Here is a 15,466-nt window from a genome sequence, read left to right on the forward strand (position 1 = left end):
CTCTCTCTCTCTCTCTCCATCGCTCATGACATTTTATGTACCCGTCTTGCAAGGGATATTTGTACGTGCTAAGGTGTACCCTAGTTATAAGATCAACAGAGCTGTTTGTGTGTTCTGATTTGTGATTTTAGGCCCACTGAATATTCGCTGAAATACGCGTAGATACAATATAGATGGATCCATATATTGTTTTATTCATGACGTCACGACAATTCCACAGCTCGCGAATCCAGAAGGCTCCCTCCTAGTTAAGAATACCTATTAATAGCATGTTCCTGTGTGCTAACACCACGGATGTCAAAAAGTGTGCCGCAACAAATGTAGTTAACGATAGACTCCTACACGTATATTCAAGATTACAACATTAGGCAATATGTTCAGGTCAGCATAAGAGTCCCCACCTTGCAAACATGGCAGCGGGTAGTAATGTTGGCTACAATTTTCTTGGCAAATCTGGACTAAAAGTGTCCAATATTTGTCTCGGGACCCTAACATTCGGAATGTCGAAGGGATCCTTAGCAGTAAGTATATCAAAGATTTTATTGAGCATAAGTTCGCTTGAATTTTTTGAACTTCAGCTGTAAAACGATTTCAAAATGCTTTACACGCGCTCTCGAAGAAATATCTAGCGTACTAATGGGGGGGGGGGGGCGCGGACAGGGTGGTTGTCCCTGGCGCTAGAGGTCTTGGGGCGCCAAAACAGCTGATAACAATTAAAATGCAGGAAAATTGTTTGTGGGGCCGTTTATTGCGTATTATGTATGTAGGCCGAGGAGGGGAGGGGGTGAGAAGGTAGCGGGTAGGAATCCAAAACGAATATCATGGTATGAAATATGACTTTTTGTATATTTGTTATAATATATATTAAGTTCATTGCTCAATAAAGATATCAAAAGTTGACAGAACGGAGAATATTTAAATAATATATATAACGTTTCAGATATATCATTATGTACAGATAATAGTATGCACATTATGGTATTCATTGAATATATCTTCCTACAGCTTGATCTGGATGTATAAAATAGAATGCATATGCATGCAAACATTGTACGAAGTATCAGCAGCGGTGAGTTGGAGATGGTGGGATTAAATCATCATTTTGAGTGGTGATGTTGTTGGTGGGTCTCAGGGATGTTAGTCCCCAAAGGATAATAAGGACGAGAAATGACGTCTGGGGGATACTCGTAAATGAAAGCTTTCCAAGAATAGTCCCAGTTTTCGTACCTAACTGGTCTGACGGCCAAGCATTAGTCGCACATAAAAACACGCTAACACAAGAAAGTGACCGGTCAAGACTGGTCCAAAAGGCTCTTTACAAAGGCTTTAAAATCTCTTGATTTTGGACCAGTCATCCCGCTGCATTCCGATAAACTATAAATTGGTCGAGGTCAACGTGTTTACAGAATATAATGATTCATTTGTTATTCAGTCTGATTAGTAAAAGAACCACGGTAAATATATAAACGTTTCTGTCTCCTAAATTTTAAAAACAACATGCAGGTATACATATAATATTAAGATTCATAAATTATAATAATGAGAAAAAATAATTGTAGATATATTCCGAAAGATTTGATTTGTGCATCTGATGCAGGATACAAACTATCAAAACATATGGTTGCCTATGATTGTTTTTGAAACGAGTTTACTTTGGGGAAACTCTTTGACAGAAGAAACAAAGTAAAAAAACAAAGCCTTGGTACGATGTTGAACTATAATGTCAACCAAGACTATTAGCTTAACCGAGGCGGTACATGGAACCCCAACGTGTATGCATTTGCCCATTCAAGGAAACACCATGTTGCCTACTTCAAACAGCACAGCGAAGCCAACGATAGTTTTGTATAGTGTATGCTGGTCAAGTATTAATGATTTACCCAAACGTGAGTACAGAGTCACAATGAAAACGTTCTGGTGAAAGTATAGGCAATCATGGGATCATAAAATGAAACCTCGATAGGGTACAAAAGAAATTGGTAGGCTAGGCATAGAATGCCCACACTATTTTAACTAAGAACTAGTCATTTCTCGAACACGCCAGAAGCAGATTACGCATGAGGGTGGTGTGCAACCATTTCATGATTCCAACTGCAATGGAGCTTCAAGTTAGTATCGATGAGTAGTATAACAATACACTTCTTATAGCGAACGACAAGATATGAATAGGCACTGATGTTGCTATTAATTTGATAAGGAAGCCAGCTGCCCATAATTCAGATTTCACAGAAAGAGCAAATGTTCGGCCGAGCAAGACGTGAAAGAGGTCTTAAATCCGCCCATGATGTGTCAGCAGTACAAAGCATCGTCATGCAAAGGGTGCAGACGGTGCATGCGCTTCCTAATGTGAGAGCGGAGAATGGCAAAGAAATGACACAATAGTGTCGATAATGCCAGGCAGTACTGTCTGTTCTTTTTTCTGTTAGTGTTTTCGGCATTCTGTGCAACAGCTCTGGATGTTTTGTCGACCATACGCTTTTTAGTTGCAGGGGTTATGTTTAAGTGTTGGGACGACGAGAGATGACATTGAACCGCCTCCTGTGATTGTTGGTACAGTTGTGCTTATGATGAACCCTAGGGCGATAAGAATGGAGCTATTGTGATGCACTGCTCGCGTAAGGGTGTTATCAGCTGCTCCTCTTTACTTGTGGTCTCGGCTTGTAATTGTTCTTGCTCTTCTTCGTCTTGCAATTCTTACATATTTTTATATGTCCGTCAAAGTCATTGACAAGAACGATAATTGTAGCCTCGGCAACCACAAGTTCTTGCGTCAAGGAGAACTCGGAGATAAACACCGTCACCTCTGAGTCGAAGCCGAAACAAAGAGTAGTTTAGCATATATCTGCCTGTTTATTTCGGTCGGGATCTCTTCTTGATCTGGCTCGAGCTTCTTTTGTGCTTCAGCCGTCAACCCCACACACACTCTAAGAGCCGTTTTTTTGCGTGGTTGGGGTAAGAATTTACTTAGTTTTTCACTGTTAGCAGAAATCATTTTGAACCCAACTTTACCTCGTGATGGCCCTTCTGCTTTAGATTGATTTGTGCTTTCCAAACCAAAGTCTTTGAGATACTCATTAAGTTCTGCTAGGCATTGTTCTAATCTTCTGCTGATACATCTTCTTCCGTCTTGTACCTGGCTGCCGTTGGCCCAGAAATGTTTCGTTTTCATCTGAAGCTCTTCTGCTTCATTTACTTTTGTAGCAAATGGTATTTCTTCTTTACTGATTGGTCAAATTCCCCTAAAGTGATTACATACAAATATTCGAACGCAGTTTCTACAATGCATTCAAACGGTATGGGGGGCACTCATGTTTTACAAAACAGACATACCTTCGAGTCACTGGACCACACATATAGTTATTGAATATAAAATCAAACAAAACTGCCATCGAGTCATTGGACTACGTGTTAGTATCTTGGTTGTAAATAAAATAAACGAGTACTGGACCACTCAGGCTATTAAGGCAATTTCCTAACTGCTGCAGAGCGGGCTCACATATTAAATTTTATGTTCTAATCTTTGAAATTGCTTACTTCTAATTTTGCAAAATAAATGATGTCTCATAATTTTGTATCTACGCTATATAGAGCAAACAGACTAAACTATAATGTTACCATAGCTAGAGAAAATCAACACATGACACATCAGTAAAATACTTACCGGGAACTTTTACCACAAATATCCTATGCTAGAAATGAGTGAGGGTATAGAGCACACATCCAGCAGTGTTTGTTTCAAATTTGTATTACCACTCTACAAACTATTTGCACACAATTCATTTAAAGACGGTCTGGGTTATATCGTGGTCATACATCAAGACTGCCGGCACATCATCGTATTCAAGACTATTTATACACCAGCACATTCAGTATTGAAATTAATCTGTAACACTCTGAACGTTTGTTAGACTATTGATAGAACTTCTGAGATTATTTGTGGTTTAATTCACAATACTGTAAGTTCCCTTTAAAGTTTTACTTTTTAACTTAGAGGAATAATTTGTTTTTGTTTATTTTACTAAACGTGTTGGTTTCGTTTCTTTCTACTACTTAGTTTAAGACCATATTGTTTTAATAATAGATATTACAACAAAAAGTGTTGGGGAAGGGTAATTGACAACCAAACACAGTGGAGAGAGCAAACGTTCCAACCAGTGTATATCACAACACAAGATTTCGCAGGCTTGTAAACATGCATTTTGAATTATTTCACTTCATGACAGCAATTTATAACATTAGCACAATATATGCAAATATATTTATACTATCGACATAATCTTCGACACAGATAATTATGTTTATGATGCGACGATATTTGCATCATAGCTGTGGCTATGCCTAGCAGTCTGGATGGGTTAGCCACCTGTCCAGATTGCAGGGCACGATTTGCTGGAATCTACAAACATTTAGAGGGTTCGACATAATTTATTCCTTTGTGGACATGGCCTCAGGGGTTCGAGCTCAATTCCATCTCCAAATGTATTCACACTGTTGTTGGAAACTAGTGGTTGCTGTTCCGTTTATATTCTCTGAATATTACGAAATTGAAATATTCAACTCAACTTTTGACAAAATTGATTTAAAAAATAATTATATTTTAGAATTACGTTCATCAAAAATATATGTTGTTAAATATTCTTACCAGTCTATGCTTTTAAAATAAGCAACAGAAAAAGTGAAAGCCAACAAGCTTTGTAAAACTCAACAGTAATCTATTCCCTAGAATAAAAAGTAAAAATGAGAAAAACGAACTTCCTGAATTGCAAATTAAATCCCACAATAATCAAATACTTACAGACACAAGTTCTAGTAATTTAAAATCCTGAATAAAATTCAGGAAAAGTCCAGAATAATTCCAAAATCTGAAAGAGATGATGTGTCTTTGGTAGCTTATAGAGTGTTGATGTGTCAGCAGTTTTTTTTGTGTGTTAAATCACAGTAATATAATTCCAGGTTTGAATTCTTAAAAATTCCAGTGAATGATAGGTAACAATCAGATATATTCTGGACACTGCAAACATCTGAAGACATTGCATCAAGTTTTTGTTTTTACCTCAGATTTATCCATAGGTTTATATATTGAACGTGTACAGAGGTACTGGTTGCATTTATGTGTTTGGCAACAAGTTGTTCCTACTGCAAAACTAGTGTATTAATGATAATGAAAATGCGAGACCTATGGTTGTGACCGATGATGATGAGGCACATTTCCTGTCAACCAATTACTGTTAATATTATTGGTAGAAGTAGTAATAGTAGTAGTATTTGCTGTTGTTATTCATGCTTCGTTGTTGTGCGGTCGTTGTTGTTGTCGTTGCTATCATTAAAATTGTCAAGCTCGTAATTTAACGATGCCTTTCTATTTTGTATATTATCATCTCGCTTGAAAAAGCAACTCGTAATGATATTTTAGTGAACACAACACACAGTTATTGAAAGTGAGAGAATAACTATCCATACTGATGTTTAGTACTAAAAGTTGATGGGCAAATTAAGCCTATTTTCTAAGCATTTAGTGTTAGTCTTTTAAATTTCATTATAAAAGCTTATCGTATGTGTTTGTCATTTATATATATTCCGATAGTCTTCAAAACGAAATAAAAATAAATAAGCTTAAGAAAGAACTTTTAAGGATTTTGGGGAGGAAATATATTCTTTATAAATATGAAAATCGAAATAGCAATATAAACCACATTTGGGTTAAAGTATTGATGCTGCTGATGATGATGACTTTGGCAAAAATCTATAAACCAAATGTTTCCTGAATTCAGTTGACAAATGAAACTTCTTTAACCGCAGTTAAAGAACCTAACCAAGTATGATTGAGGCCTATAATAGGGCAGATGATGACGATACAACTGCAGTAATCTTTTAATACCGATTCAAGCAGTTTACAGGACAAATTCTTGTTGAAGCCGCGAATATGAAGGCTCAGTGTGATGTCATTTGTCAGAGAATTGTGTTGTTTAAGGGCGAATTACATATACGCTGGAAACTCTTTCCTTCCCACGACCAGATAAAAGGGAGGTGCGTGTTTATCGGAGTGTCTCCGCTACAAAAACAGATTTAAATGTTTCATCAGAAAGAAATCTAATAAGTAGTCGAAATCATTCTCATTGCCTTTTTGTTCGCTTCCAATTTATACGAGAGAGAGAGAGAGAGAGAGAGAGAGAGAGAGAGAGAGATAGAAAAATAGGGAGAGAGAACCTACATAGAATATCCATAAGGTAACTTTTGAATTCGGTTAAGTGTATGCCTATACAGGAACTTAAATCAAAAGATAAGCTGGATTTCCAACATTACCATTATTTTCTGTTTCTTTATAATTTCAGAACTTGATTTTTTTTCTGTAACAGAAGTAATTGAAAGTACCTCATCATATAAATGTTACAATAAAATTCGCCCTTAAACCACACAATGTGTATTATCATGTAGACCCTGCATCTATACGAAAGAAAAATATATAGCTAACATTGTGTGTTGTGCTTATTTATTTTCTCACTTAAAATGGTTTATCTCACACAAGCAATTTCAGTGATAGATAGATGGATCTTTGCAAAGTATTTGGATGGTTATTTCTATTTCTTTTGGATGAATATTGTTTTCGTCTTTGGAGTAATTACCTTTCATCATTAAAATTTCACTTTTGTATCATGCTTGATATTCAAGATTTAAGTTTCATTTGTCAAGGGTAATCATGCAACCTTCGGTTTATAGAGCTTTGGCAAATTAATTATCATCAGCAGCATCAATCCAGTAAACCAAGAGGTCGTTGGGGCAACACAGTTGACTTTACAACCAATTCTCTCCATCCTTCCCTATTGTCTACTGCCCTTTGGGAATTTCCAAATCCAATGCCTGTCCACTCCTTAATGTTGCCTTCCCGCCTCTTTTTGTGTCTGTTATGGCCGTACCAATTCACTTTGCGTTTTTTTTTTTGTTGTTCTTTTTTTTTGTTGCAGTGATCAAGAGGTCTTGATATTCTCCGATGACTCGTTGGATCCTGTTGTCAAAGTAATTAGTTATTAAAAAGGAATAATTCCATAAAAATGTCTGTATTTGTTTCAAGCCGCTGTTCAAATTCGTATTGGTACTGCACAGGGTGTGTTTGTCCGTATGTCTTTGCCACAACAGTATGCAGCACAATAACGTTTATTGTTCCACAGGAAAAGATATTTAAATAAAAATGTTGAGCCTGTGCTTGCAAGAGTTTGTTAGCTAAAAGAAATTGTCTTTTTCATCGAAACCCTATCAGATTAGTCTTTAAAAGCTGCCGCAAATTACCAAACTAATCACTGTACGCGAGTGTATGTGACATATTTGCAAGCTTTTAGTTATTATAGAGATTTTACAAGCGTAAATACGAACGTTAGTCAAAAATAATACCAATACTACTACTACTACTAGTACTAATGTGATGTGGTGATATATGATTGTAACATTCTTTAATTGTTAACTAATCATAGGTGCTGATGATACTTTAGGTTTTGTAACATATTGCCTTGTTATGTTTAGGCAGTTAAATGGTGAACCATGATTTTATATATAATTAGTGTTATGAAATATGACCCTTTAGTTTTAATTCCACAGTACTACGTGTCCTTGAGCGTCTCTTACGCTGTTAAAAACAGGTCACGTGAAATGTGGGTCAGTCATATACCTTTGGGTGTAGACTGCTAATACTGTTTGCATTCTCATCATTCCATAGGTTGTGGAATAGGGTGCATGGGGTCAGTTTATATACGTTTACAAAATGGCTCATCTTGCATGTTACATTTTTCTAACAATCAGCATCTGTAATCAGTGCTACAATTGCCAACACATATGCTTGGTTTCGTGTGAGATATCACTATGTCCTTGAAACTTAGTTCCTGTGTTATAATATAGAAACTATTACGATTCCCACTCTATAACCATAAACACACTTACTGGGCATGAACAGACAAAGTTATAATACTATTAATTATGGATCATCTGTCCATCCAGGGCCGTCGTAAGGGGGCGGAGAGGCAAGAGACTATTTCTTTTAGTTTGCCATATTGTTTATCGATGGTTGTGTGGTGCCAGGGACGCCGTTTCATCCTGCACATACTTGCGACGACCATGGATTAATCACATTTTTCATAGCAGCCTCTTAATAATACAATCATCTGAACCTTTTGACATGTACAGAATATATTTGGTAGGAATATGTATATAAATGTTTGGGATGACCTGGATAAATGTCATACCATTTATACGAACGTTGCAAGTTTCAATGTTAATTAGACATGTTTCAATTGAACGCTGTTGGGACTGTATTGACGAGGCAGTGTATTACAGTCACAGATTAACTTGCTATTTATATGATCCATGTGTGTGCGTACGTTGCGTGTGCTTGCATATGTGTATATATGTATGAATTTTTATATCTGCAGGTGCATTAACAGTGTAGTATTAGATTTTCCAAAATTCTTCAGATGGAAACATGGAACATTCATAGGGATAAAAGGATTTAAGATCAATGTTCAAATTCCGAATGTTGTTTTTTAAACATTTATTCTTTTTTTCTTCAGGTGTTTGAATGCAACACACAGTTAGATGAAGAAAAGTCGCATCAAATTCTGGATAGATACATGGAACGTGGTGGAAATTTCCTTGATACAGCCAATCTTTATACTGGAGGGAAATCAGAAGAAATCATTGGCAACTGGCTACAAAAGTACGTAAAACTATCGTTTTCTATCTTTCGGAATGAAACTTGCATTTTCTTTATTACAAATCATACTACTTAAATGGTTGTATTAAAGGTATTGGACAGGGTTGAATGAAATGTGGTTATTACGGTATATATGTTTGACACTGCATTCCACACGCGTTAAGTCAGAACCATTTAATGATGGGTGTTAGTAGCTTGTAGTCCATTATCACATTTCTAAACATGTTGTAGGTTTTAATTTGACAGAAAACGTTCTGGCTCAAGTCATGTCTTATTTATTCAATGGTTTCAATCTGTCATCAGATACGGCTGACGTTACAAAAAATATTTTGTATGTGTCTTCTCAAAAACCACGGACCATAATTTGACCAAACTTAATGGAAGACGTTGATGATCCAGTCAAATATGTCCACTATTGTTAAATATCACTCAAGAGAATTTTTTGTTACATGGACAGCTAAACTTTAATGTTGGATGACCAATTTTGCCAATGTGAATGCCAAATTTAGATAACCCAAAAATATATAAAAATGATCATGTTAAATAAAGGTATTGTATATAGTGCCCAGCGACATACTTTAATAATTAAATAGTCCCTGTGGGTACCAGCAACCAACTACCTGAATCATCTTCATATAATTGCAAAGGTGGCGCTCACCAGATAATATGTACTTTTGAGAGAGTGACGTATGTAAGGTGAAGTCGTTCGCATTTAAAACATGCACAGTGGAGAGAATGTTTGCATACCTCTATGCTACATTAATGTAATGTGGATGATATTTCTTTTGGATATTGTACTTTTGGAAATTTTACATGATATAAGCACACTGCTAACTAAAATGACTGCTCCCTTGTGTTAAAAAATCAGTCTGAATTAGTCTAAAGTACACTATACATAGCAGCTATTAAAATAGGGAAAATGAATTTTGCCAGACTAGACAATACCAGCTTCTGAAAGTGCAATGAATGAATTACCAAATATATAAAATGCAAAAAAAGTTATCGGCTCTTTTTTATACAATTGACCTCTGAAGTTCAGGAAGTGAAAATGACCAAGTAGAGCTAGCACTTTTTTGAAAGGTGCACATTTGAAGTAAGGCCAAGCTGTATACTCTATAACCCATAGTACACCCATCAATCATACACCAAAATAAAGGGAATTAAAGGTTCTTTGCAATATACCTAAGATATACAAGGTCTTTTTTAAATAGCCAGTATAACCAGTGAGGAAAGCCGGGGACATTCTTCTTCTTTAAATTCCTAACCCTATGCAAAATGCGAAACTGTATAGCGCCACCAAAGCTGAGTATAGGGTGATTGGTATCGATAAGAGGTAATACTAATCCACATGTGCCGGTGACTCATTGTCTCATTAAGTAATCGTTAAAAATACAACCAACCTTTCAGAGTAGACCATTAAAAAACAAGACTCGTGAATGTTCGTTTTATCTAAATACACCACATATAGTAACCGCAAGCTTCATCGTTGGCCTGCCATATGAATATGACCCCTTAATTCACCTTCCAATTAGCCAGTTCAATAAATAGGCGCTTGCTGTAGAGTATGTGACGCAAGTTACTTTGGGCTAACGTAAGGTACATGAATATGGCAAGTTTAAAGAATTAAGCCAATCGCAATTGTTGTTGGATACTATATTGGCTTTTAGATAATGACTTCTGTAAACATAATTCCCTGATGGAAACTGTTCAGTTAATTACCAGTTTAGACACAGTCTCCAATTAACGATCACGTGGACTGTGATGATGTAAACTAAGATAAATAAAAATGTTTGTATAAGTTTCTGGTCAAGGGTAGCCAACATCAAGAGAGCTGATGAATAACAAAACATTATTATTTTTTTTATTAATAACAACATTTTGTTTTCAATAATTCTTTTTCTTTTATAACAGGTAGATTAAATACTTATGTAAACCGTGTTAATCTTCCATTAGTGGGACTGATATTGGGTACAGCCGAGGACATTTTAAGGGTAGCCAGACTGTAAGAAGCAAATAAAATTAATATATTAATTCGCTCTACTGGTGGTTACAACAGTGACATTGTTCTCGAAGTCTTATTACTGGTTAAATGTATAGTGTTTAATTTAACTGTGGACATGACATTCAGACCGTAGTCTTCTTGTGCCTGTTTCTTTATTTTCAGGACGCAGCGTGATAGGATTGTTGTAGCCACTAAATGTCGCTTCCCTGTGGACATAAGTGATGTCAACAGTGTTGGACTGAGCAGACGACACATTGTTCAAAGTGTGGAGGAAAGTCTAGCTCGGCTAAAGACAAATTACATCGACATTATGCAGGCATGTTTCTCTTTCAGATCAATGAATTTAGATTTATCACAAAACTGCTGTGTTTTTTGTCTAATATGACATAATGCGTTATGACAGTTTAATAGCTTTGCTCGTTCTGCAACAAACCGCACAGCATAAACTGAGATCCAAATGTGCCAAAATCGAATGGTGAGTCACAAAGACAAAGCCTTCACATCCCATCTCAGGCTTTTAAAACATTTCAGAGATTATTCAAAGGCTTTCGTGAATGGAAAACTTTATGTTGGCCTGAAGTATCTATTTAATCAAGTTATTGTTTGTACAGTTGTTTTCTCATCGTATGAAGTAAAAACACTTTTTAAAGAAAAAACGTGATGAGATCCCTTTTTAATATTCACAACTGATGAATATAATACAGTTCAAATCTTCACTAAGGTCATTAAAAAGTTTTAGTGAAAAGCTCTATCAAGTAGTTACTCTTTCTTTTTTATATTAAACATTGTTACAACTTGTTTATTTATTTTGTCATGCAAATCACAACGTCTGTGCGTGTCACTTGCATCACACGAATAAGAAAGATAAATCATAATCACTATGCCTCTCCAACATATCATGATGAGCACGACTTTCAAGATAGATTACAATGATAAATTGCTTTAGCGTATGGATTCTTTGATTGTTATTTATCGGAACTAACCGGTGTATTAAAACGTCTAATTTCAATAACCTATCTTGACACATTTTGGTTTCTTCAATTGTTGTTTCTCTGAAATTACGTGTTTGTTAAAACTTCAAACTTATTCAACTAATTAAACGTTATTATTAGATAAACCTACCAGTTGCTTCAGTCTGACAAGGTCAGTTTCTTTTTTTTCGGGAATTGAATTTAATCTCAATTCCATAACTTCTATGCTTTAACTCACTCAGGCTGTTCACCTAATTCTAGGACTCTCTGTACTAATTGCATGCAAGGATGGAAACCAGGTAGAAATGGGTAGCTTATAGAGTACATATGGGTTTGGGCTGGGCAGGTCAGATTATGCATGCTACTTTAAGTAACAGTAGACAGTAATAACGGCAACTATTGACCAAGAGTGGACAGCCACACCTGGTGCCCTCTGAAAAGTCCACTTTGGTTGATCAGGCTGTGGAGCAGATATGCTCATCCACCATACCCCTGCTGTGAACTCGTATGTCAAGAGCTTTGCGGACAGCGCACAGCACCGGATCAGTTGCATTATAACTTGATGGCAATCCACTGGATACAGATTCGTCTCCATGAGTCTCGACATTGTTGTACTACTGGGTTCAAAGGTCTAGACGAAAGAGTCAGAGTTCTTTCATTAACTACGTCAATGTCAGGAGAAGGAACAGGCAGCATGTCCGAGTTCCGGATGCCGTGAGAAGTGCATAATGCGAAACTGACCAAAGCCTCTTAGTTTTGAAGCTCAATATCGAGATTTAGCCAATCGGAAAAGCACCCAAAAAGATCAAAGTTTCCAAGAATGAAAGTTATTAACCTGTTGTCAAATGACAGAGCACCTGGAGCAGGTGCTGTTCCAGCAGAACTTTACAAAACCGGAGGCTCACACATGACTCAGAAACTGAATACCATCCCCGTCAATGTGGACTAAATGAACTATCTCTCAGGAGTAAAAGGATCATCCACTCATACAAGCAGAAATTCAGCAGACATTACAGCTACAATAATCGGGGAATCTCCTTGTTGTCAATAGCCAACCGAATTCCTCACTAGATTTACGCTCAGTTTCTTGTGAATCATATCGAGCAAGGGATTATGAATAAGAGAAAGTGTGGCTTCAGAGAAGGACAGGAGACTGCATACATGGTGCTTGATGCTCGTCAACGCCACGAGAAATATAATGAACAAACGTAGCACCTGTACACGACTTTCGTGGACCCTTTCTTTGACAGTCAGTTGTGTGAGCCTTTGGAAGATCATATCAACATTTGTCTGCCTATAGTAATTTATCGTTTATCGAAACAGTTCAGCAATTTCACAATGGCAAGCTATATCACATCGTCGACAACGGCGAGTCATTTGAAAACGTTCAAGTCACCAATGGAGTGAATCAAAACTGCGTGAGGACCCCAACAATCTTTAATATGATGTTTTCCGACATGCTTACTGCTGCCTTACGTGACTATTTCACTGGGATCAAAAGAAGCAGAGATGACAAGCTTTTAAATCGGAAGAGAATACAGGCTAAGACTAAATTGCATGAAGTCATAGTTCTTTATCTGCTTTAGGCAAACTACTGTTCCTTGAGTGTCAAATCTGGGTCTGGCATGCAAGACTGCATGGACCATTTGTCAAGTATGGCTTTACTCCAGGTATCAAGAATCCAGAGGTGTTACACCAACCTGTACCAGGAAAGATGTGCCTACAGACTACCATCGCATTAAATAGCCAAACCATCCCGTCAGTGGAAAAATTAATTTACCTCGGCAACACACTGTCACGTGCAGTCCACAGCGATGATAATATCAGCGCTAAAAATAGCCAAAGCAAGTGTGACCTTCAGCAGACAATGTGCAAACGTTTGGGAGAGCGGATGCATCAGTCTTCAAAATAAACTGAAGGTATCCAAATTACAAATTTATTTCATGCATCTCCTGTTTTATGCATGCGAAACCTAGAAGGCATACAGACGTGGTGCCAAAATGTTTATTCATTTTGGCCAGGCTGACTGTGCAATTTAATAAGGATAAGATAGCATAATTAGGTCCCAGATACTGAGGTTCTAACACGGGCAAGTAATTACCAGTTATCACATGAAGCTGATACAAACATAGTTGCGATAGACAGCCCACGTCACTGTGATACCAGACGATCTTCCGCAGCGAGCTGAAGGACGGCATGCGATCTCTGGGAAATCAGGAAAAACTCTTTAAAAACACACCCAAATTGTCCTTGAAAACACTTCAACATTATCCTGTCTTTGACACATTTGTAAACTTAAAAATCAATTACATACTTAAATACAATAAGCCATTTGTTATGTATATTTAATTTGTATCGTGTGTTGGCTTATATCTATGATTATATGTTATGTATATTCAGTTTGAATTGTGTGATTGACCTACGTTCATAAGTGAGGGTAGGAGTTTATGCTTATCTGACTAATGTCTTTTGGTTATAAACAACATATGGCTTATGATTGAAGATCATATATTAAAATTATTATTAATTACAGGTAAATATATTTACTTGGTTCTGAGTTCAGGACACATGCATGCTGTTTGGGAAATACCTGGTCTAACTGATGTTTTACATGTTTTTACTAAATTTTAAGTAAGAAACTTTACCTTGTTTACTGTTCTGGAAATGAATTTGATGTGAAAACTACCCTCATGCTGTCTATATTACTGAGTCTAGTTTTTGATATAAGAATAAACATACATATTTATTCCATATCTTAACACCAGTCGTAGTTAAGTCAATTTAGATTTAGTTTCAGTTAAAATTTGAGAAGATTTATTTATTTAAATTATTAACTAAAATTAGCAAATCATAATCATGGAATTTTATTTTTAATTCATTTAGAAACATTTTAGATTATATCAGTGCGATACACCAAGACTATCAGTACACATAAATTTGGAATTCATTCGGAACAACAATGTAGTTCATTCAGATTACTCTATAATGTTAAACTTGAAATAGAACGTTTAGCACGTTTTTGAAATTAATTCACGATATAAGTTCTTTTCAAACAGTCACTGCGTATTCATTGGAAATTATTTTTTTAATTGAATTTTACACAACCTGTTGGTCTTTGCCATTTTTTGTTGTTGCTTAGCTTAAGAAAATATGTTCGTAACACATTTATTTCATCGACGTTGTGACATTTTACCACGATTTGTTCTGTTCAGTAATACAGTTGTCTAATATTTAATGAATTGTTTGCAAAAAAGTATCCGGACCCAGCTAACAGTTAAACAGGCAATTCGTCAAGCACACAACGTTAAAGAAACGCACCGAATAAGTGGACTATTTGGAAATATTTTCTAATTATATATCACTTTTCAGGCCCATGTATGGGACAATGCTGTACCAATAGAAGAAACCATAAGGACCTTTGATGACCTTGTGCGCTGTGGTAAGATACGTTACTATGGTTTCAGTAATGTGTGTGGCTGGCAGCTCCAGAAAATTGTTGACTTTGCAAAATACAGTGGACTAAGTCAACCAATCAGCTTGCAGGTACGGTTTACTTTAAAAGACGTTTTGACTTAAAACCGAATAGGTCATATAGTATTTCATTATTTAAAGGTAGTGTCAGAATTGTGGGTGTGCGTATGTGTTTATATTTTATATTCCCTGTAATACGCATTTATATTCCCTGTAATGCGCATTTATATTCCCTGTAATGCGTATTTATATTCCCTGTAATGCGTATTTATCTGCGTGGACAAGAACATTTCACTAAACACAATGTTGATCAAGGTTCTCCAT

At 36.3% G+C, this 15,466-nt stretch overlaps 1 protein-coding gene across 1 annotated transcript in view; it reads left to right on the top strand.

The window, feature by feature from the left end:
* Nucleotides 1-311: 311 nt before the first annotated feature.
* Nucleotides 312-15,466, top strand: part of LOC149799899 (uncharacterized) — a 33,410-nt gene continuing 18,255 nt past the window's right edge. The window contains exons 1-4 of the mRNA XM_089959348.1: nucleotides 312-521; nucleotides 8,556-8,701; nucleotides 10,863-11,016; nucleotides 15,041-15,214. Coding sequence (XP_089815474.1) covers nucleotides 411-521; nucleotides 8,556-8,701; nucleotides 10,863-11,016; nucleotides 15,041-15,214 — 585 coding nt within the window. The 5' untranslated portion in view covers nucleotides 312-410. The remainder of the gene's footprint in view (nucleotides 522-8,555; nucleotides 8,702-10,862; nucleotides 11,017-15,040; nucleotides 15,215-15,466) is intronic.

This window comes from Sinohyriopsis cumingii, chromosome 5 (genome assembly GCF_028554795.1).
Source record: "Sinohyriopsis cumingii isolate HCF-2022 chromosome 5, ASM2855479v2, whole genome shotgun sequence".
NCBI classification, from domain to species: Eukaryota; Metazoa; Mollusca; class Bivalvia; order Unionida; family Unionidae; genus Sinohyriopsis; species Sinohyriopsis cumingii.